Source organism: Prunus mume, linkage group LG4 (assembly GCF_029339155.1).
Source record: "Prunus mume cultivar Tortuosa linkage group LG4, ASM2933915v1, whole genome shotgun sequence".
NCBI lineage: Eukaryota > Viridiplantae > Streptophyta > Magnoliopsida > Rosales > Rosaceae > Prunus > Prunus mume.
In genome coordinates this window covers 24,856,229-24,880,883 of record NC_142701.1, presented here as the reverse complement: position 1 = coordinate 24,880,883, position 24,655 = coordinate 24,856,229, and the positions used below count along the sequence as shown (strand labels likewise).

The window sequence follows — 24,655 nt, the reverse complement described above, 5'->3', positions numbered from 1 at the left end:
TTAAAACCTCAAAATCAAAACACATAAATTATTACCGGGAAATCATTGTACAAAATCATTTTAAGAAAATAGAAAATCTCAAGATGAATTCTTGTTTCAAAAAATACACCGGAAAATCTCCAAAAAAACATATAATAAATGCTAAGAAGCTTAATTGCATGGAGGATTCTTGTTCATCGTGATTACTAAGATAGTAGTGGCAATGAATCTTTTGATGAAGCAGTACCACCATCGAAACCTGATCCTGTTGATTCAGATGCAACGTCCCAAGGACAGTCACCAGTTACTTCATTTCGGACATATTCAACCTCTTCCTGCTTTTGTTGCAGATTAGAAGCCTTAACTGATTTTTGAATCCCCTCCAACTCCATTGCCACTTCTTTCATCCCAGGTCGTCTCTTTCCACTTAACTCCAAGCATCTCTTTGCAAGGGTAGAAACTGCCAAAATGTCTTCCGTTACACCCTCCTCCTTAACTCGAGCATCAACAATATCAAGCAGACGGTTCTCCTCCATTGCAAAATTGAAATATGTAACTAGGCCTCTGGCTTCTGATGACCTTGCTAAAGAAACCGGCTTTTCTCCAGTCAAGAGCTCAACAAGAACAACTCCAAAGCTATACACATCGCTCTTATCTGTAAATTGACTTGATTGGAAGTACTCTGGGTCCAAGTAACCGAATGTTCCATGTACTATTGTGGTAAGGTGTGTTTGCTCAATGGAAACTGATCTTGAAGTCCCAAAATCTGCAACTTTTGCTCTGTACTTTTCATCTAAGAGTATGTTTGTAGACTTGATGTCCCTGTGGTAAATTGGAAAACCTGCTGCTGAGTGTAAGTATGAAAGAGCTCCTGCAACTTCAGCCGCAATCCTTAAGCGCATTTTCCATGTTAGTAGAAACTCCTCATTTTGTTGATGGAGGTACTGGTAGATAGTCCCTTTGGGAATGAATTCATAAACCAAAAGAGGAACTTCGGTCTCCAAGCAGCAACCCATGAGCTTAACCACATTCCTGTGGTTAATTTGTGAAAGAATGACAATTTCATTATGTTGAGAGTGTTTGTCCCACATTGAAATGTTAAGGGACTTAGCCTGGGTTTATAAGGAGTTGGGCTACTCCCCTCATTGCCAATTGGTTTTGGGGTGGAACCTCAACTTCCTTCATAGTATCAGAGCAAGGCTTCACGTGTTGGGCCCAACGGCCACACGTGCTCCCACGTCCACCTAATATGTGTTGTCCACGTGTTAGGCTTGAAAGTTCGCCACACGTGCGGGGGCGTGTTGAGAGTGTTTGTCCCACATTGAAATGTTAAGGGACAGCAACTTCACCTCCATCAACTACTTTAGACTTCTTTACAGCAACAATTCTTCCATCTGTCAACATTCTGGGCGTGTTGAGAGTGTTTGTCCCACATTGAAATGTTAAGGGACAGCAACTTCACCTCCATCAACTACTTTAGACTTCTTTACAGCAACAATTCTTCCATCTGTCAACATTCCTTTGTAAACAGTACCTTGGCCTCCCTGGCCAAGAATTCTATCTACATTAAAATGGTCTGTGGCTGTCTCTAACTCCTTTGAATTGAACAACTTAATCTTCTCAACATTTACTTCACCAGAAGACAATTGTTTCTCCAGCAGTAAACCACCATTTTGTTTAAATAACTTCGCCTTCTGTTTAATGGCTTTTCTTTTCTTTATGACTTTGTACAACCAAGAAGCAACGAGCAGAAACAAGAATCCAAGACCACTGCCGAGACCTGAACAATTCAACAAAATAAGAAAGGATAACTTGGTCAAGTAGATATTGTTTGCTATTACATGTATAACCGAAACTATGTAACTTTTTTTTTACTTTTTTTTTTCCTCTGAAGGAGAACTAGTGGAGGAGATGCTGCTAAGATCTCAATCTCTGGATTATGTCGAGTTTCATTATGCTTTTGGGAATTGTTATATGGTTTCTCTTCCATTAATCTAATCATCTCGGCAATTCTAGATTATGCATTATTATATCAGAGGGAGTAGACTTTGTAGTGCAGGGGCATACCTATAAAGATGACTTTAACCTGCGAGTTGCTCTTCGGTGGGGGGGAGCATCCATAACCCCCATTAAATTTATGCATATGTTGGGTTCAAAACAGTCCCGGTTGGGAAGCTCGCATTCGTTGATGTCTGGATTAATATGTAACAGAAAAAATTAAAATTATGGTAAGATCACCTGCCATTAGAGATTATTTCTGTAAAGCATGGACAATGGTGTTAGAGGTTTACCTTGACATCCTTCAAGAAGATAGGGATTTCCTTCATAGCCTCCTCCGCAGGAACATTTAAGCCTTAAGGATTCATTTATGGAATAGCTGTCATTGTAGGTGTCACAAAAAGGCCGGAATGAGTCCATCGTTGCATTTACTTCCAAAAAGGTTCCATACACATCGGTTGTGGAGTGAAATAAGCTCCATTCTAGCACCACTGGAACATTTTCCATTTCTCTGATGGCAGAAAAGTTTGTTGAATTGTTGGCGAACCAATCACGGTCAGCCAAGAATGCGTAATTGCATGAACTCTGTGGTTGATTTTCATAAAACTGGAAACTGGTATTGAAGGCAAAGAGAAATGAAGGGAGGGCTGTCTGGCAGCTATATTGCCCGCTACTATTATTGCATTCGGACTTGCATCCACTTGATATGGTGTCGCCATTTGAGTTTGAGGTGATCATGGCCATAACACCACAACCAACTGCAGTGAATATGTTCATCTGGGAATATGCAAAAGGCGTTCCCTCCAAGTTGGCTGTTTGGCTGCTGATTGGCTTGTTGCTGCAATTAGAGAAGGTGATTGGGTTTCTGACCTTTAATGTGCCTTCTTCCACTGAAATTTCTAGCACCTCCAGATTGGTATGGTTCAAGAAAGGTTTCGGATTTCCAGTAGAGTTGTCACACATTATTTGGAACCAGCTGTCGTTAATGTAACAACCTGTTCCAATTCCAAAAGGATATGGGATTTCAACGCCCCCGCAATTCGATTGACAGTTAGGCCTTGATATGGGTAGTTGTGCTAGTACTGGACTACTCATAGACCACCAGAACAGAGTAAACAGAGTAATATGGGAAAGCAACATGATAACCATTCTGCTTCTTCTTCTTCTTCCTCTTCTTTTATCTATCTCAGTTTCTAGTAGGAAGCTTGGAGTTAGCTCGGAAGCCCAATGAATCTCAACTCCCAACCTTGTGCAGAACAAATATAAAGGAGTGGATATAGTAGTTAGTTCTCTGCACTTTCCTTGTGCTTAGTTTTCTGCATTGCTTGAATACTTTTCCCTTGAGTTTTTCAAAACCTACACTCATCCTTTGATTTGATTACACCCACCCAGTCAATTCTCCATCAAACTTGGAAAATATAATATCAATGCTGTTTTCCTATGTTCTCTTCACAACAAGAGAAGGACCGTTTATAAGTCATGCTGTTTCTTGTTGCTGCTTGCTTATCTTCTAAGCAGCCATACTTGACAATGAAATGCAAAAGAAAAAAAAGGGAACTTTGATAGTGAAAGGCTGCCTTTTTTTCGAGAAGTTCCATTGATAGTAAAAAAAAATTATATTTACAGAAACTGTCCCCAAAAAAATATATTATAAGGCGCTCAGAATGCTTTGAATTTATAATCAAGTTTGCATTGCCTGGAAGATGTACCAGTTTGGCTTGATGCTCTGTGTCTTGTGATTTTTTAATGAAATATTTCAGTTTTTTAACCCAAAAAAATATGGATACTACTTGTCTCCTTATACTCCTCCTTCCTGTAATTACAGTTTGACACAAATACAATAATTCATTAAAAACACAACAAAAAAAAAACTTATGCACACATGTCACACACCTATTGGCAGAAATGTAAGAACTATCGTATTTTCCCAAAATTATATACAAAACAAAACCTACATTAAAGGCCCATATGAGCAAGTAGGCTCAATTGTAAAACATTACCGAGCCCAAAACAAACAAAGGCTCAAATAAACACAGCAGAACCCAACAAAGTAGAAACCGGACACAAGGATGGAGGGGGTGGGAGAACACCCAAGCTCAGACTCCGTCCACGGTCTTAATAATTCGGACATTTTCATATCTTCAATATTTTCGAAATCAATCATTATCTTCTTCGTCAGGAGATAAATTTTGTCGCTCCACGAATGAACCATTATTATGCATCACAACATTCACCACCAATGAGTAGAAATAATAGCCCGCCACCACTGCCAGGATGCCATCACCTGAATATATTGCCCAATACAATAAGAAAGGATTTTTAGTTTTGTTATTTTTTGTTGTTTTAGATTAATTATTGGGAGTTTCACTAAAACACCCAAAATGGAGGTTGAAATTATAAAAAAACCCAAGCACTATTTAAACATATAAACACACCCAAAATCCATCATTACACACACTCAAAACCCATTTATAAACACACCCAAAAAGTTGACTTTGGGGTTGATTTTGGATGTGTTTCTATGTTTAAATAGTGCTTTAGTTTTTTTATAAATACATGTCTAGGATTGGATTTATTTATAAATTTGTATTAATTATTCTATATACAGGACATTCGTTCTTTAAAAACCGTGTTGAGAAAACCTCATTTCAGCACAAAGTTGATCCACTTGTTGACATTATTGATTGTCTATGGTATAAAATCACCATTTAGAGCTTAAACTTTATGATGGCTTCAATTTTAGGTTTTACGTCTCATATCTGATACTTCAAATCTAAAATCGAAGTTTTAAAAGACCATCATGTACAATTAATAATCAACCTTGTTAAAGTTGAATAAAATTGATTATAAGTAAGATTTTCTCTACACGTCGATTCATTCTTCGTGCAGAGACAACCTCTAATCCTTATATTATCTAAAAATGTAAGTTATTAGTAAGGGTCAAAGAAATTTAACAGTACAGGTTTCTTTAATAATATAAAAATAGATTGTACATATTGCAAGGGGAGAAGGGCATACCTATAAGGAGCAAATTAACCCAGGAGTACGTGCTATGTGGGGACTGGTATTCATAATACCCAACATGATTCTTGCATACGGTGTCTGCAGGACAAGAGTTCCCAATCTCGCACTCATTTTCGTCTGGAATATTATTTAATTAAAAGATCAAAATTAATCATGTGAAATATAGATCACCTGCTCACTAATTCAAAATTCAACCCAAAAAAAAGAGAGTACAAAATTGAAAGACAGTGTTTGTTTGTTGATCATTATAAAACAAATTAGAAATAATTCCAAGTAACCAAATGTGCCATTTAGTGCTCTAAGGTTGTTTACCTTGACATCCCTGTAGAAGATATGGATTTCCCTCATAGCCCGCATTGCAGGAACATTCAAGCCTGCTTGAGGATTTATATATTGAAGAGCTGCCATTATAACTTCTGCAATAGAAGGAGGACTCAGAATCCACGACTATGGGATTTACTTCTACAACGGCTCCAAATACATCGATCGTCGAATGGTATAAGCTCCATTCTAGCTTCACAGGAACATGTTCCATATGACGGATGGCAGAAAAATTATTTATTGAATTTCTGGCAAACCACTTGAACCGGCTGAAATGGTAGAGCCATTTGAGTCTGAGGTGATTGTGGCCATAACGCCGCAACCCATTGCAGTGAATATGTTCTCCTGGGAGAACACAAAAGGGCTTCCCTCCAAGTTGGCCACTTGGAGAATTAGCTTGTTAGCATTGTAGTTAGAAGAGATGGTGATTGGGTTTGCTACATTTAGTGTACCTTTAACAGAAATTTCTAGCACTTCTAGATTGATGATGTTCAAGAAAGGGTTGGTTGAGTTGACACATTTTATTTGAAACCAGTCGTCAATGTAGCAACCTTCTCCAATTCCAAAAGGGTATGGGATCTCCACGTCACCGCAGCACAATTGACAGTTAGGCTTTGCTAATAAGGGTACTGCTTCTGATGGTGCTGCACTACTCATACACCACAAGGACAGGGTGATATGACTTAGAAACAGGACAACATCCATTGTTCTGCTTTTCCTTCTTTCTTCTCTCTTTAATTTCCTATACGACTACTAGGAAGCTAGAAAAGCAAATGATTTTCAAATCTCAACCTTTTTCAGAAAAAATAAAAATAAAAATTAGGCTTTTTATCACAAAACGTCCCTGACGTTTGCGAAACTATTAGATTGCATCCTTAAAGTTTTTTTGTATAACTTATGGTCCCTAACGTTAATATAGGTGCTCTTAAATAGTCCATCTGTTAAAAAAACTGTTAAATCCAGGGATATAATCGTCAAATCAATCCAAAATTATAATATATATATATATATTTTTAATTTCCTTTCCTTCTCTCTTTCTTTCTTCTTCTTCTTCTTTCTCTCTGCCAGATTCCTTATCTCCTCTCTCTCTGTTTCAGTCCATCGTTAAGCTCGAATGGACCTTCTCTGGGTCGGTCATGAGACTGCAACTAAAGTTCATATCAAATATCAAATACTGATTGGTTACTAAGAAACTGAATGGAAAAACAATATAAAAACTCAAGCTTGTCATGTTTCTTTCATTGCTGGTTTCCCAGTGAACGAAAAGAAACAAAATTCCAAACTCAAAATTTTGTTGGCATAAAAGAGATAACAAAAAGTAACAAAATTCATTCCCACCTAAAATATACATATATAAAATCTACATATATATGAACCTACCTAAACTCCATTCCCATCTTATGAGCCCATCTTGCCCAAAACTCCATTCCCACCTAAAATATACATATATAAAATCCAAATCGATTTAGTAGTTTTCAGTGTAAAGAAAAAAACTTCAAAATCAATTTAATTTAATTAAGTTTCCCCAATTGAGAAGCTGTCAGTGAACTTATAGCAGCACCAACAGATAAAGCAAATGTACCCAATATTTCAGACAAAGGCACATTTCCACCCTACATAGAAAACAAAATCACCCAATTCAAAAACTCAACCAGAGAAGATAAAGTTCGTAACTTTTGTGGTTTAGGGAGCAGAGAGAAATTGGGTACCTCCATTTGCCAGTAAAATCTGTAATAAACAGCCATGACAGCCATGGAAGTTAATACCAAAGCTGGACATCATCGCAGCAACAAGATAAGTGAACCTCTCCGATTTCTTCCTAGACAACTTCTCAGCCACACGTACGGAAGAAAGAAGAAGAAGAAGACAAGACAAAGAGAAAGAAGAAGAAGGAAAAAGAAATAGAGAAGGGAAGGAAATAAAAAATATATTTTTGTTATAATTTTGGATTGATTTGATGATAATATCTCTGAATTTAACCGTTTTTTTAACAGAGGAACTATTCAAGAGCACCTATATTAACGTTAGGGACCATGAATGATACAAAAAAACTTTAAAGATGCAATCTAATAGTTTCACAAATGTCAAGGATGTTTTGTGATAAAAAGCCAAAAAATTATAAGAAAAGTTGTTTTATATATTGTGTTCAGAGTCAGAGATAGTTATTTCCACCTTCCTTCTCTACGTTAATTTCTACCAATATTCAAGGAAGAATTGTACACACGGCTTTCTTGAAATCTTCTTGTTCCCCTTAGGAAGAATTGTTCTACAGTATTTTTTTTTGACTTCGAGAATATATATTGTGTTTACAAAAGTTTGGCGTTGTTAGTCTCCCAATCAGACTTTCCAAAATAAAACCCAGAAAAATGAAAAAAGAAAGCATTTCCTAAGTTCCAGGTAATCCCTAGTCACCGTCTTACACGCACCAACCACCGCCACTCCGAACTCACGTTCACACCTGACACCTTTTAAATGCTCTTATTTTATCCGCATTTTCACACGCAAAACGTGCCCCAAGTCAACATTTTGTACAAAACGCCATGTTATTCTAGTCCTCTCATCGCATTTAATTTCCAACCCAATTCCTGATCAATTTACAAGTGTCTCGGAGATGTCTAGTCGGTTTGGAGTGTTTCTAAAGTGTCTAAAAGCAAGTTCTGGTAATTAAAAGCGTTTATAATAGTGTTTTGCATAATAATTTATAAGTATTTTTGGGTCACAAAACACTTTATAAGAACACCTTATAACATAAGTGCTTTATTCAAAAGTATTTACAAACAAAACCTTAATTAAATAAGACTTAATTTCCTTAATCATTGCATATGATAAATAATCTCCTCTCTTATTCTAATGTGGACAGCCAATGACATATGCTCATAATATAATAAGGGGTCCCATTTTCTCAATCCCAATCCAAATTTTCAATCTTGTGTTCACACTAGTGTTTCCGTTTCACACTGGTGTTTCCACATCATGCTGACAAAAGATCAAGGGTTTTTGTAAGTCTTTGATCATCCTCATGTTTACGTATCAGTAATGAGTATGAGAGGAAAATGAATGATTTTCATTCTTTACTTCCCCTGCGTTTACTTGCAATTAGGAATGAAAAAAATAAGTGGACCCTACCTCAAAATCCGTAATCACATCATCTAAAAACTAGGTATCGATCAACTAGGGAGAGTAGTCAATACGTTTCCCATTTTTGTTTTCTCTTAGTAACTTCCAAAAATACCCTTACTACTTTACCATAATTCCAAAACACCCTAAACCCTGAAAAAAAAAAATACTCACGCCAAGAAGTTCCAAGACACTCCAACTTCTTTTTCACGTTGCAAACACAACCTCCCAAAAGTAGGAGCTACATGTTGTGCTATGTAAATCATTCTATCTATCTTCTTCTTCTATCTTCTATCTTCTGTCTTCACATTCATCACAAAACAAAATATGGTCATGGATAAAAGACTTTTGTGGAGATTATATATCTCTTTTTTTGGTAATATGAAGATTATACAGGTTATTTTTATTTGATTGTTTGCTAGTTACGTAGGTGAAATATATATATTTATTGGAGTTTCTTTTTCGTTTGAAATTGGCTCTGGACAAAGGTGTTATTAACATTATCATTGAACTGGGCTCTTGCTATTCATCTTGTTCAACATATTGATTCCTCATGTTTACACCGCCTTGCTGGTTTGCTATAGGATTAGTTTGGTCTCCTTAGCCAATTTGATAATTATATATGTGCTGTGGTGAAAATGTGTAGGGGATTTTAGTAATCAAATTAATTTGGATTCTAATTCATGAAAATTAGTAAACAATAACAATGGGAATCAACCTCATTCCTTTGCTAATTTCATATGTTTAGTAAATAGCTTAATGGGAATGATTCTTCCCATACCAATTCAATAGTTCCCCGATTCCTAAATTCTCTGATTCCTTACTTTCTTCATTACTGATATGTAAACATCTATAGAGAAAATTGTAGCTTTTAACAAATTTTTATCCTTCAGAACTGCATCCCAACATGCTCTACATGAAAACGCCGCTGAAATGAAGTTTGAACACTTTCATGGGCTCATACATAGACCACCAAGTCTGAGTGATCTGCATCTGCAGATCTCTTCAGTCGATCAGCCGCATTTACAACCTACCAAAAAACCCACGATTAAAATCATTGGCGACAATGTGACCAAATGCAGTTCATGTTTACTATATCTGATCATATGATAGTTTCGTCAAAATTTAATCACCTCGGCATCCCAATTTGTTCTGGCGGTGAGAACAATTAGAGCTATTGTTTGTAAAAAAACTCCAAGAAGCATCCCCCACCAAATTCCCTGAAAAGGCCAAAAATTCATCATGTTCTATCACAAATCCTCAATGACTTTATTAGCAAGATAGAGGGATGAGAGGTTCAACTTACTGCCACTCCCATACTGGTTTTAAACCCAAGAACACATCCGATTGGAAGACCGATAATGTAGTAACAAGTCAGGTTAACATATGCCACAACAGCTTGCCATCCACTTCCAATTGCCACACCTGAAATTCCACACAGCTAAATTTAGAAAATGATGCCTAGAGGGCTAACAGTTTGTGCAGATCTGGTTTGTTCATCTACTGCTTTTTTCATATATCACCATACCTGAGAGTATAGGTTGAATGCCATTCAAGAAAACGGAGAGGGCTAGCAATGGAGTTAAATCAGACACTGCCTTGACAACCTCGGGATCACTTGTAAATAGCTTGCTCAATCCTGCTCGGAATATCAATATGATTGCACTGAATATTATACTAATCAGGGTGCTTGTTCCGGTCACTACAAACACCGAAAATTTGGCCACTCTTGGATTACCAGCCCCTAGCTCGTTACTGACTCGAACACTGCATAAGCCCAATAATCTCGTTATGATCAGAATACTTGTTTTGACTCCGTCACTATAAAACTTTGAGCATGTAAAGGATAAATTTCAAATTCTGGGATATACCTGGCTGCCGCACTTAGGCCTAACATAAATTGCAAACTGAAGTTCCAGTAGTTCATGCTGGAAAGATATATCTCATCAGAACATGTAAAGTTAGAAAGAAACCTCGGTTAGTAGAAGGTTAAACAGATTGCATTAACAAATTCCATACTTACGAAATCGAGATTGAGTCTAGTGAAACTGTAGGATTGGGGAGGAGCCCTGATATGAGCGTTAACCCCTGGTTGTACCATATCTCCAAACTACATTAATACATGATCAGGCACAAATTATTATTCGAAATTATTCGAAAGGGAAAAGATATAAAGACCACTTTTTTATACTACATTAGTGGACCACTTTATGTGGTACATGAGATTGGGCCTCACTGGTGGGTGGGCCATGACATGACTGGAATAAGTCTGGCATAGAGTCCCGCCCTTGGGGAGGGGACTTATTTTCTCTGACTTGTCGAACAATTACCCAATTTAATGAGTCCAGTTCCATCATCGTCAAGTTTACCAACCATATCACCCAGGACACTTATCCATTTTAGTTGAACTTGTCATGTCCTGACCCGCCCACCAGACTAGGCTACACCAATTATAGATATCACCTTCAACATAATAAGATAGTTGACTAATGAGGTTTGGTAAAGCTGTTGCTTTAGCCTTAATGTCCACACCTACCATAGCATGATAGCAGAAGCAACAGTCAGCTTAAAATAAGGCCACATTCCTTTGAAGGCTTTCCAAGACAAGCCAGTCCAAGTTTCCTTGCAACTGGGGCTTAGACGAATATAAAGCCCATATATAACGACAAGAAGCCACCAAGAGAAGCTCAGTGTAAGAGCAGCCCCCAGTAGGCCATAGTCCACAACAAAAACCACCACCCAAGTGAAAATAATGTGTAGTACGAAAACTGCAACAGATATGTAGGCCAGAGGGTTGACTATGTTCTGTGCTTGAAGGAACCTCTGCTGAGGGCAGTTTATGGCAAAGGCATAAAGTTGAGGGATTATGCCCCTTGCAAAGATTTGGCCCTGCTCTGCTATTTCTTCTGATTGGCCTATGGCTATAAGTATTGGACCTGACCACCAATACACAAAGGTAAGGAGGACTGCTGCTCCCAAGTGCAAGATGATTGCCCTTTGGCATATAATTCCCATTGCTGGTAAGTGTTTGGCTCCATATGCTTGCCCACAAACAGTTTGCACAGCACTCGCCATTCCTAACTTTGAATTGAAAGGAAGAGTGTAACATATATATGTTAGATTATATATAGAAAAAATGCTCTCTTGCTAGATTGTCTAACAACATAAGATACTTTTGTTGCAGGGAAAATGACCATTGATCTGGTTGGATCTTGCTCGAACATGCGAACTAAATTCACAGCTCGACAATATAAAACTTGGGCAAGAAAGCATTATGCATAAGTTGATTTCTCAGTCCAAAAAAGCAAAAACGTTCAACCACCATAAATAAAATAAAATAAAATAACAAAAACAAAAACAAAGACCATAGAGATGAAATTGTTCTAGCTACATGAATTTTGGATGCATACCATAATGCCATAAGCAAGACCCTGAATTCCAACACTAGCAATAGAGGCTCCAGCAAGCTCCAAGGCATTCAAATGCCCACAAAACATAAGGGTGACAAAGCTAAGCAGGTAATTGAATATGGAAACGGTGATAGATGAACCAGATAATGTCCAGAGGAGCCTTGATTCCCAAGCAACTAGCCTAGACCACCATCGAAGTTCAACAGGCCGCTGCCGTTGCCCCAGAAACTCTTCAATGGAAGTGGATGACAAGTCAGCAATCCGAGACTGCTGGTCATCAAGCCTGAGTAGTAGCGGCTGCTGGTACTCCTCCGCTGATCCCATGTAGTTAATTAGTATGTCAGCCGCTGTGCCGCCACTACTCGAGGATTGCAAAACTTTGTGTTTTACTTGGAGAAAGCAGTACTCGGAGAAAGCAATGGGGACATATATTTGTATGAGGTTGAGGTCATAGTCTTATATAAACAGAAGTATCTGTATCATCTGACAGTCTTACCACCGTAAATGTTAGGTACCAAACAAGCCAAAAAGCGGGGAAAGTTTATTTTCTTCATACGCTTACCTCAGCAAGAGAATAGCTAAAGTTTCCTATTTTCGCGTACAAATTCCTCCAAACGTTGTACAATTGGAAGGCAAAAGTGTGACACGGAAATCAATCACTGCGTTATAATTTTGTTACAATACAAACTAACGATGTATGCAGCTGTGCATTTAAGATGGTTCCATTGTCAAAACGTGCTGCGTTAATTCCTATCAGTGTGGGACTCCATTTCAGCGTCTTTTTCGTCTCTTAGTCTAATCACGAACCTCTGAATCGGTAGTATGCTTCTTTTTTTGGTCAAAATCTGTTCTGCCTTGATTTTCTCTAAATGTTGGTAGCTTTGTTAGATATAAGCGTGTGTATCTGAAGGTCAACATCGCATTGTGACCTTTAGGTTTGTTTGGCTCTATTTCTTTTGGCTCTCTTGTTTCTAGTTGTACAAACTTAATATATTTCCGAGCGGCCTTAAAAGGAGGGGGCTAAACTGTATTATATTAATAATTTGCACAATGACCCAAAAAGTTAGGCAAAGCCTGTTGGGTTGACAAGCCAGCTGACATACAAAGGACTGATCACCTAAACAATCTGCCTCTTGGTCCTATGTCCCTTTTTCCACAGTGCTGAAAATTTTTCCTTGTGAAAATTTTAGCATACAATATTGCACATGAGCCAATGGTTGCTTCAGTATTAATTTGTTTTATGCACGCCACTGCTATAAAATTTGAATATTCCCGTGTCTGAATCATAGTATGAAATATCAATAATATTTCGGTTTTTTTAATCACAGATATTTCGGAACATATCCATATACATATCGTATAAATATCGACAATATTGACGATAATATCGGAAAATATCGATGTAAAGGGAAAAAAAAGGAAAAAAAAGAAGAAAAAAAAGGAAAAAAGGGAGGAAAAAAAAAATACAAAGGGGGATTTGAACCCCTTCCATTTTACTCCTCCAACACCTTAACCACCATATACCACTTATGTTTTAGTGATAATATGTTAAAATATTTATATTTATATGAGTGACATGTTAACAATTACATGCAAAACTATTTTGGGGATTTATCATTTGATGAATACTCTTCACAATACATTTACTCTACACATAGAGATGATGAAGATAGTGAAAAATTTGGTATTAAGTCATTCATGTATCTTACTATGCAATGTATAAATAACGTGTAATATATTGTAGTAAATCATTATATATAAATGATTATGGTGTGTTTAATCTTTTTTCAATTAATTACTACATATTTTCTACGCTCACAGTGTTTGCCAACTCGCTGTATAATTAACTTAAATCAGTTAAATCCATCATGTAATGCATTTCCTTCTAATTTTTTTTATTTTTATAAACTAATAGATAATTGACTAAATAAACATTCTCCAAAGTTGCAATAAAAATTTCCAAGTATTTCTTACAATTTCCGTGGTTTTTATTCAATTTTTATCGATATCGATAATATCCCGATATTTCCATCGAAATTTTCATGTTTTTGGACTACCGATATTTCCGATATCATTGATATTTTAGACCATGGTCAGAATCATTCTGGAAGGCAACTTGAATATGGCTTTACATGACAGAAAGATTATTAGGCTCTCAAAAATACTACTTCTATTGATTTTCAAGCACAACTAATAACATAAAATTGAGTGACAGTGCTTTATATGACGAAGTTTAGGAAAAAAAAAACATGGATTGGATAGAAATTATTTCTTTGTGCCATCCAAAGGGGAAAAAAAATTACTTGTACTATCTCGACTCGTATCGTGTATAATTTATGTACTAAAAATATGAGATGTGCTGCCTGTGTATGATTTATTTATGTGAATTCAATCCAACCTTTAAAGGATTAAAAATAATACCAATAACTGTATGTCAAAACTCTCCTAATTAGTTCTTGAAGGGTAGGTGAAAATTTATCATGCATGTTTAGCAGCCATACTTGACCAATGGAAAATATTAGGTGACTTGATAACTAAAGGCTGAATATGATATCCACTTCCACACCATGATTTATATGGCAGCAGCCACTCTATTTTTTTGTTTTGGCCGCTCTATTAATAGTCAATAAATTTCGAATGAGCTAGCGGCACAATTTCAAATCAGCCATGCTAAGCGAATCTGCTTTGGATTGTAGAGATATTTCAAATCAGCCTAGCATTATTACCCATATATAAAGTCAATATAAAATTCCTTCCTTTGTCTTTATGGTTAAAAGAAAACAATGATGACAGAATGAACATCACGCTAAAACTCATCATAACCAAAATATAAGATGTAGAATATTACAATTTACAATAAATAAATTTGTTCTCTGTGTCCTGATAAACTAGATGGCTTGCCAAAGGCAAGGTCGTTCAGTTTTTAGCTTATGTTGAGATATAGGTCAGTATTTATTCCTAAGGTGGTGGGATATACTGTGTTTAAAATTGTGGGATTTGAAACTAAGAGTATTCATTTTTTTCGAAGGGGATAATTAGCCTAAAAATTGGGCTAAATCTTATCAGCACTTTCAAATTTCAAAGTGTGGCTTGCTTCATCTGTCTCATCTTGTTTTGTCTATGTAAACGTGACAAAAAAAATAAAGGGGAGAAAAAAGAAAAAAGGAAAGAGGAGGCAATGGTAAAGTTTTTACAGGAAGAGAGGAAAATACAAGTGGCTGGTTTTCTTTGTTGAAGAGAAAGCACATAGACTCAGACAAAGCAAAATAATGGTGGCCAGCCAAAAAGGAAAAGAAAAGACGCCAGCCAAAAGAAAAATGAGTGAAAAAAATATTAACAAAAGGGAAAAAATGATTGGCACCTCTTCGTAGCTTCCGGTAGTATTTGTATGTTTTCTCCTCTTACTTGCGAAAAATCTGTACCAATTGTGACTTTTTGTGTAGTCTTTTAAATGCTTAAGAGATTTATAGTGATTGCTCTCAATTTGGATTGGTCACGAGTATTCCAGATAAATAGGAGAATGCAAGGTTTGGTTTTATTTGGAAATAAACTCTAGAAGAGTTGATAGCTATCAGGTTGGCTTCAATCGCTGGATACCAAAACTTTTCTGATGTGGACTCCTTGCTCATGGCCTAACTTATAACAAATATCAAAGACTTGAAAGAGATTCATGGGTTGTCAAAAATTATTGCCCATTAATTCTCAAAAGTCCATAATGTTTAGTGGGTGGTCCGAATAAACACTCATTGAATTTACAAAGGAACAAATTATCTATTATATGATTAATAGACAATTTTAAAATCCTCGAAGCCATATTTGGGTCCAAATGCAAATGTCAATTGTAGAAAATTAATGGGTTCATCAAAATTGCTCATTATTTTTCTTGGACATTGACAATAAGAAAATGGTACAGAACCATCCAATTTTTCCCATGAGTCATCTACTACCAGGGACGGACCCACAGTGGGGTCAATTCAAACGACCCTATGGACTCCAAGAAAGTAAGGTAGAAGGCCCCTTTGAATTGCTATGTGACCCCATGAAAAGCTGGAGAAGAAGTTGCAGAGGTATTGATGAAGAAGAAGATGAATGAAATCTATTCTTTTTCAAAGGAGCTGGCCAAAAGCGGCGTCGTTTGGCCCTTCTAATTTTAATTAAACCGGTTACCAAAACGACGCTCGTTTTGGTAGCAAATTTTTTAAAAACTGCGCTGGCCAAAGCGGAGTCGCTTTGGTCCAGCAAGAAAGATCAATTTTTTAAAAGACTCGCCAAAGCGACGTTTTGGTCCGTGTCTTTAAAAAAAAGAGATCACTTGTATATTGGGACAGACCTCCCCCATCTCTCCCGATTTTTCAACTTCAAAACCCCCATTTTCTAAACCCTCAAACCTAAATCCCCAATCTCCACCTCCCACAAACCTTTAACCCTCTCCCCCACCAAGCCTTTAAGCCCCAACTCCTCCATTGCCGCCGCTTCTAGCAGCGCCGCCGCTTCCAAAAGCTTTGCTTCGCTTCCACCACCTCACAATTCAAGGTAAATTCTAACTCTAAACCTAAATAACTTGAATTGAAATTGAATGTATGATTATATTATATTGTTTTGATATATTGGATGTCTTATTTATGAATTTGTTGTGGTTAATTAGTATAAATTTGGTGTTCTCTTTAATTGAATTGAAATTGAATGTATGATTATATTATATTGTTTTGATATATTGGATGTTTTATTTATGAATTTGTTGTGGTTAATTGGTATAAATTTGGTGTTCTCTTTAATTGATTTTACTTATTATTTTGATTAATTTATGTAGAATTATGGAAAGATTTTTTAAGAGGAAGTCATCATTGGGTAGTTCGGATAGTGTGGGTAATTCAAGAACTTCAAGTTCAAGACAAAGTGAGTTAGATGGGGTTTTGGCTAATCTTCAGGCAGACCCGGGACTAAGAATTCGTATGATTGAGTATGATACTAATATTAGAGATGAGGTTCGAAGAGCATATCTACAAAAAGGACCTTGTCAACCTAGAGGTCATTCTTTCCCACAAAGTAATATCTCAGGAATTAATTGACGCTTCATTCCCCAATGGTTTGATGAATTTGATTGGTTGGAGTATAGTGTATCTAAAGATGCTGCATTTTGTCTTTATTGCTATCTCTTTAAATCCAATTTTGAGCAAGTGGGTTGTGAAGCCTTCACTGGAGCAGGGTTTAAGAATTGGAAGAAATGGAGAGAAAGAATGAAGGTGCATGTTGGACCGGTTGGTAGTGTTCATAATAAAGTTAGAGAAGCTGCTACAAACTTGATGAATCAAAATACACATATTGAAACGGCTGTGAGCAAACACTCCGAACAAGCTCGTGTGGCATATCGAAGATGCTTAATTGCTTCAATCAAGTGCATTAAGTTTCTATTGAGACAAGGTCTTTCTTTCCATAGAAATGATGAAAGTGCCACTTCAAGCAATAGGGGAAATTACTTGGAGCTATTGCAATTCCTTGCAGACAATGATGAGAAAGTTAAATAAGTTGTGCTGGAAAATGCTCCGGGGAATCTCAAGTTAGTAGCTCCAAAGATTCAAAAAGATATTGTCAATGCATGTGCCGGGAAAACACTTGATGTTATCATGAGTGGTTTAAAAGATAGATTATTTTCTATATTGGTGGATGAAGCACGTGATATTTCTGTGAAGGAGCAAATGGCTATGGTGTTGCGTTATGTGGACGACAAAGGGCATGTAATTGAAAGGTTTGTGGGGGTTCAACATGTTACCGACACCACTTCAAGTTCACTAAAGGATGCCATTGACATATTCTTTTCTTCCAATGGTTTAAGCTTTTCTAAGTTACGAGGACAAGGTTATGATGGAGCTAGCAATATGAGAGGTGAGTTGAATGGCCTCAAAACAAAGATTTTGAGAGAACAACCTTGTGCATACTATGTTCATTGCTTTGCTCATCAACTTCAACTAGCACTTGTTGCCGTAGCAAAGAAGAATATTGATATTGCCTCTTTCTTCACAACCACTAATAGTGTGGTTAACCATGTTGGAGCGTCTTGTAAGCGGCGTGATGCACTTAGAGCACAACTTCAAGAAGAGCTTGTGATAGCTTTTGAAAATGATTGTCTTATAACGGGGCGAGGTTTGCATCAAGAAACAAGTCTCAAACGTGTCGGTGACACACGATGGAGCTCACATTACGGTACCATTATTATCATCATTTCTATGTTTTCATCTATGATTCATGTGCTTCAAATGATTATTGATGATAATCCCAATGATAGTGCCGGTGAAGCAAATAAGATTCAAAGGGAAATGCTTACTTTTCAGTTTGTGTTTCACCTATTCTTAATGAAAGCTATATTGGGACTCACAAATGATGTGTCACAAGCATTGCAAAAGAAAGATCAAGAAATTGTGAATGCAATGGCTTTGGTGAAATCATGCAAGGAAAAACTACATTGGATGAGGAATAATGGGTTTGATGCATTGGTTGAAGAGGTGTCTTCATTTTGTGACAAACATCATATTGATGTTCCTAACATGGATGATGCCTTCGTACTTCCAGGGAGGTCAAGGCGTAATGCTCCAATAAAGACAAATCGTCATCATTATCGTGTGGAGCTCTTTATTTATGTCATTGATGAGCAACTTACGGAGTTAGATGATCGTTTTAATGAGGTAAATACTGAGTTGCTTATTTGTTTGGCATGTTTGAGTCCGAATGATTCATTTGTAGCTTTTGATAAACAAAAGCTACTTCGTCTTGCTCAATTTTATCCTCAAGACTTTTCGGATGGGGATCTTTTGGCACTTGAAGATCAACTTGAACTTTATATTCACTATATGTGTTCAAGTAGTGATTTCTTTGACTTGCAAGGGATTGGTGATCTTGCAAAAAAAATGGTGGAGACAAGAATGCATCGAGCATTCAATTATGTGTATTTGCTTATTACATTGGCTCTAGTTTTACCGGTTGCTACTGCTTCAGTTGAGAGGGCATTTTCCGTCATGAATATTATCAAAGGTCCACTTCGGAACAAAATAGGAGATCAATGGTTGAGTGATAGCTTACTTGTTTATGTTGAGAAGGATGTTTTTGATTGTATTGAAAATGAAGCTATAATGCTTCGTTTTCAAAATATGAAACCTCGTCATGGCCAATTGTAATTTGTAATGTTGTTTTTTACATGAATTATGAATGAATGTACTGTAGTTTCATTTTCAATGTTATATTAATCTTTAAAAAAAAATTGAACTTGTACACTATGACCCTACGACATCAAATTCCTGGGTCCGTCCCTGTCTACTACCTATGAAAATCTTAAAATCTCCAAATTATCTTAAAGACACAAATTTTAAATTAGTGGGCCACTCTTACCCATTAATTTTCAATTTTTTGAACTACGTTTCTTTGATCCTATCAAGGGTACTTAAGCAGTCTACCATCCCAATAGACGCGACCGAAACCAAATTTGAAGGAAACAAAATGTACATACTTATAAATATCAACATAATGTACAAACTTACACGTGGAAAAGCACCTTCGGTGATAAACAAAACAAATGAGAAAAAAGAAACAATATTTAAACTAGGAAATTTCTTTTTCTTTTTCTTATTTTTAAAAAAGAAAAGTGGAAAAATAAACAAATTGAAACATGAGGCTCACTGGTTCTAGTGATAGGATGACAAAATTAAGCATCTTAAACTCAAACCAGGGAGGAGCTGTCACTATATCCTCCTGCTCCCCCATAGTTGTCCTGACTGTCGTAGTGTGGGGTCCATTCAGATCTATCTGAAACTGATATCCCAAAAGGCCATGACGACGTCGTATTCACAGTGTTGGCTACGCTGCTGACTCCTTCAGGCATAGAGGAGGAGGGCCACACAAAAGCGGGTTTAAAAGGCGGGACTCGGGGCACCGGAATCGACCCGGAAATGATTTGGATAATGGCCTGGGTCTTGGGACTCTCGTTGGCAATAGCGTGAGAGCAGGCCAGCCCAAGAAGCAAAAGCCTCTCAGCTTCCTCTGCCACGTAATCACTCCCAAGCATAGTACTCTTGTGTGGTCTCATAATCTTTCATTTTGATATTTTCTAGATCTCTTCTCAAAGTTTGTAGCTTAACTACACGTACCTTGACTTTTTCTTGAAACTCCTCATTCAAAGTATCCCATGCTTCCTTTGATGTTGTGGCTCCCATGATTCTTGGAAAAATAGTGTCATCCAAATATTGTTGCAGGGCAAATAGAGCCTTTGCATTCTTCTGTTGATATTTCTTTAGCCGCCTCAGCTGCTGCACGGTTGGATTTTCTCGAGTAGAGAATCCGCTATCAACCATGTCCCATAAATCTTGAGACATAAAATATGTCTTCATCTTGATGCTCCATAAATCATAGTACCTAGTTTTCTTTTGTAAAGATTGGAAATGGGATAGAAATTTGGCTAGCGGTAAACATGATGGAGGACTATATTGAACCCTTATGCCCAAGGTGACCGAACTTTGCTTTGATATCACTGTTGAGTTTTTAGAAGAACAATAGAGTGATTTTATTTATTCAACAATAGGATGGACACAAGGCTTAGCTATTTGGCCTGTTGGTTGTAGCTATTGGCCTTTATCACTAGCTTAATTACATAAGTGGGCACTGGGCAGCATGCATATTTATAGAGTTGGTTAACCGGCTATCTAAGTTGGCAAATAACTAGTCATCAAGTCGGTTGTGTACAGTAACCGACAAACTTTAACTTAGTAATTTTCTAAATTATTCTAGAAAATCTGCTGGCTTGATTTCCACCAAATGTACATTATTTTTCAACAAATAAGGTGATGGTCTAAAGGATTCCCAGTCCAGAAACATAGAAAATTACAAGAAATATTTGGAAGACAATAGTGGTTCGTCATCCAATGAAGAACCTACATCACCATTGATACAAGATGACCCTTTTGATGCAGAAACAATGTCTCCATGCTCGGTTATTTCACATCGAACATATTCAACATTTGCAAAAGTTTGTTGCATATCAGAAGCTTTAACTGACTGTTGAATTCCCTCCAACTCGACCGCTACTTGTTTCATAGTAGGTCGTTTCTTCCCCTTTAAATTTAAGCATCTTTTTGCAAGGTTAGCAACTGCCACAATCTCGTCCGTTCCACCATCCTTCATAACTTGAGCATCGAGAATATCAAACAGACGATTCTCCTCCATGGAAAGAAGGAAATAAGCTGCTAGGCTTCTCCATTCTTGTGAACTCGTCAAAGAAACTGGTTTTTCTCCGGTCAAGAGCTCAGATAGGGTCACTCCAAAGCTATAGACATCGCTCTTGTCTGTAAACTTACCAAATGTTCCTTGTACTTTGGTGGTAACATGTGTTTTGTCAATGGACATAGATCTTGAAGTCCCGAAGTCTGCTACTTGGCTGTATATTTTTCATCCAAGAGGATGTTAGAAGACTTGATGTCTCGATGGAAAATGGGAGATGAAGCTGCTGAGTGTAAGTATGGAAGAGCTCCGGCAACTTGGAAGCGCATTTCCCATGTAAGAGGCAACTCCTCATTTTGGTAATATACTCAAAAAGTGTTCCATTGAGTATGAATTCATAAACCAAAAAGGGAACTTCAGTCTCTAAACAACACTCCAATAGTTTAACCACATTCCTGTGTGAAATTTGTGAAAGAATGACAATTTCATTAATGAACTGTCCAACTTAGCCTCCATCAACTATTTTTGATTTCTTGACAGCAACAATTCTTCCATCGGTCAACATTCCTTTATAAACGGTACCCTGGCCTCCCTTACCAAGAATTCTGTCTGCATTGAAACGGTCGGTGGCTTTCTCCAACTCCTTGGAATTGAATAACCTAATCTTGTCAACAATAAACCACCATTCTGTTTAAAAAAACTTCTTTTTGCGTTTAATATGTTTCCTTTTCCTCATGACTTTGTGCGACCACCATCCCCCAATTAGTAGAAACAATTGTCCAAGAACACTGCTCGGAACTGAATTGCTCAATCAATAAAATAAGAAAGGATGAAAAAATTGGTCAAGAAGACGATTCAAATTCTAATTGTGTTTATCAATTTAGTTCATCAACAATCAAGGTTATCTGAGTCTAAGATTCAGTAACTGCAGGGGCATACCTATAATAGCTAAATAATTAACCTGTGATGGTCGATGATCGGGCATTTAGCACATAAACTTCCCGGGATAATTGATACAAATGCCAGAACCACATCTATTTGGGAGGTCTGGATCCTCACATTCGTCGATGTCTGGAATTTAATGACAAATGGAAAACTAAAGTTTCAATAGATGGAAATAAAAGAAATGAATATAAGTTGTTATATATTTTTGAGACATTTTGGAAAAAACAAAAGGAGAGAGAAAATTTTTAAAAGAAGCAAAAATGGACAAAAATGCCCTTATTTATTTTTAGATTTCTAAGGAATCCAATACATTTGCATGTCTTTGATTTGAAAGTTGAGTGGTTTTTGTCTTTTTTGAAAAAGCTTTGGCTTTTTCCAAAAGTAAAATTTTTTTTATGTCTAAATCCTAAAAAACCTTAAATTTTTACCGCTCATCATTAATATTTTGGCATATCTATATATATAAAGCAAAAGGTAGAGAATGGTAAAACATTCAAAATATCAGGAAAATGCAAACATTAAGAATTGAAATTATTATACAAATTTATAAATAAACCCAATCCTAGACATGTATTTATAAAAAAACCCAAGCACTATTTAAACATAGAAACACACCCAAAATCAACCCCAAAGTCAACTTTTTGGGTGTGTTTATAAATGGGTTTTGAGTGTGTGTAATGATGAGTTTTGGGTGTGTTTATAAAGTGTTTTGGGTGTTGGATTTTTTTATAATTTCAACCTCAATTTTGGGTGTTTTAGTGAAACTCCCAAATTATTAATTAAATGAGGATACTATGGTAAATTCACACTTTTTCATATTTAAAAAAAAATAAAAGAAAATTCAGATAATGAATTTTATTTTTATGGAATGCAACTACCCATTATCTTTTTTAATTCTAAAATAAATTTAAATTTTTTTTAAAAAAGTTTTCTACGCCTGTGGAGAGGCTAGTATGAATAGTGGTGAAGATATTAAGAAATCAGTTACAAACTAAACCCCAGCACTATAGGGACATAATCCATTTCACTAATGGCAGAAATGTTTGTTGAATTTGATGTAAACTAATCATGGTCCACTAGGAATGCAAACTTGCATGCCATTTGACTGTCAGCATTTAAAACTGCTCCAAAACTAGTATTGAAGCCACTGCAACTATTCGTTCGGAGGACGCTTGTTTTAGTATGATCGCATATGGACAAGCAGCCACCAATTGTTGACCCATATAAGGATGTCATCAATGCAATTCCACCGCAACTTATTGAAGAGAATCTGTTTTTCTGGGAGAACACAAACGGGCTTCCTTCCAAGTTGGGTGCCTGGCGGCCTAAGGGCTTGTTACTGCAATTGGAGAAGGTAATGGGACTTGTCACCTTTAGTGTGCCTTCAACAGAAATTTCTAGCACCTCCAGACCGGTAACGTTCAAGAAAGCTTTTGGAGGGGTGGCTGTGTGATCACAGATTATTTGGAATCAGTGGTCAAGGTAACATCCTGCTCTGATTCCAAAAGGATATGGGATTTCTGTGAGTGCTCCACAATGCGATGAGCAATTAAGCTTAGCTAAGGCTGCTTCTGATGCCGCTGCAGAGCATATGAACAGAGTAATATGAAGTAGAAACCGGGCAATGTCCATTATTCTGCTTCTTCTTCCTCCTCTCGTTAGTTCCTTATCTTATCATGTCTCGTACAAAGCTTGGAGTATTTAGTTATCAAATTAAATGATCAACTTAGCCTCAATCTTCTTGAGGATAAAACTAAAAACAATATATGGAAGGAGCAGAGACATATAGTTCTTGTACCGTCCTGCAGCTGATGGGGAGGAATAACTGCTTCATCGACGTATTTTATAAGTCAAGTCCGCTCAACACAAAAAAAATTCAACTAGGAAACATTTCAGAACGTGCTTAATTGGGAGTCTTTGAAACTGTTAAATTTAATGCACACTTGTCTTGAAGAATTTAGAAAAATCTAGAAAAAAGTAGAAAACTCAAGAAATGTCCACCAACTTTGACAAAGTCAAGCTTTGAGACATAATTGTTGTAGGCATTCTAGAAAAGTCCTGATAAAATCTTGTGACAAGGTAATAATACTATTATATTGTAAACTAGTGGTTATGAGAAGAAAGCCATGTCCACCGACTTGGACAATGGCGGCAGCCTGTATCTATAAACAGGTGTTGAGCCCTCTTGTATAAGTGAACTAAGAGAGAGGAGGCCAGTAAGCCAGAAAATAGGAAGGAGGCCAACAAGCCTAGTAAACATTTTCTAGTTGTAGAAGCCAATAAGCCTAGTACTCATCTAATTACAGGGAAAGGAAGGAACCATTCTTTGGTCAGGACTTTTGTTGTCACTGACTTATGGAAAATACATTGCTGTTTAAGCAGCCACCTAGACGTGATAAAATACAAACCTAATGAGGTGCATGCGTGTATAATTCACCAAAAGAAGAACATAACATACATGGAACATGCATTTACAATATAAAAATTGAGAAAATATTCTGTTCACAGTGACTTGCCGAATCACCATCCAGAACTGGTCCTGTTCCCGTTTGTTTACACCATAATCAACCGAGCATATCCAGTCTCAAAACAACTATCACCAAGCGCAGACACGCCTTCTCTCCTGCCGAAGGAAGACACTCTTCCGAGGTGCCAAGCAC

The 24,655-nt window shown here is 36.8% G+C and overlaps 3 protein-coding genes and 2 pseudogenes across 4 annotated transcripts; 1 reads left to right on the top strand and 4 right to left on the bottom strand.

Moving 5' to 3' along the window:
* On the bottom strand, positions 1–3,424 carry LOC103329053 (wall-associated receptor kinase-like 22; annotated as a pseudogene). The gene is made up of 4 exons (XR_016126162.1): positions 2,271–3,424; positions 2,047–2,171; positions 1,415–1,759; positions 1–1,048 (listed from the first exon to the last, which is right to left on the bottom strand). The product of XR_016126162.1 is annotated as a wall-associated receptor kinase-like 22 (transcript).
* Positions 3,425–3,882: 458 nt separating this feature from the next.
* On the bottom strand, positions 3,883–6,824 carry LOC107880995 (wall-associated receptor kinase-like 6). The gene is given in 5 exon segments (XM_089050647.1): positions 3,883–4,261; positions 4,996–5,118; positions 5,314–5,557; positions 5,560–6,470; positions 6,703–6,824. Coding segments are annotated over 4 exon segments (963 nt in total). The 5' UTR covers positions 6,028–6,470; positions 6,703–6,824; the 3' UTR covers positions 3,883–4,133.
* A 2,283-nt stretch (positions 6,825–9,107) lies between these two features.
* Positions 9,108–12,320, bottom strand: LOC103328959 (protein DETOXIFICATION 41-like). The gene is made up of 8 exons (XM_008231385.2): positions 11,850–12,320; positions 10,976–11,520; positions 10,463–10,549; positions 10,311–10,367; positions 9,968–10,206; positions 9,746–9,864; positions 9,573–9,659; positions 9,108–9,469 (listed from the first exon to the last, which is right to left on the bottom strand). The coding sequence occupies exons 1-8, from the start codon at positions 12,171–12,173 to the stop codon at positions 9,398–9,400; spliced, it is 1,530 nt and encodes a 509-aa protein (XP_008229607.2). The 5' UTR covers positions 12,174–12,320; the 3' UTR covers positions 9,108–9,397.
* A 4,620-nt stretch (positions 12,321–16,940) lies between these two features.
* On the top strand, positions 16,941–19,018 carry LOC148918268 (uncharacterized). Its single transcript, XM_089050708.1, has one exon. It carries the CDS (start codon positions 17,474–17,476, stop codon positions 19,016–19,018), a length of 1,545 nt encoding a protein of 514 aa, XP_088906834.1. The 5' UTR covers positions 16,941–17,473.
* Positions 19,019–20,648: 1,630 nt separating this feature from the next.
* Positions 20,649–23,791, bottom strand: LOC103329054 (wall-associated receptor kinase-like 8 pseudogene; annotated as a pseudogene).
* Between the last annotated feature and the right edge of the window lie 864 nt (positions 23,792–24,655).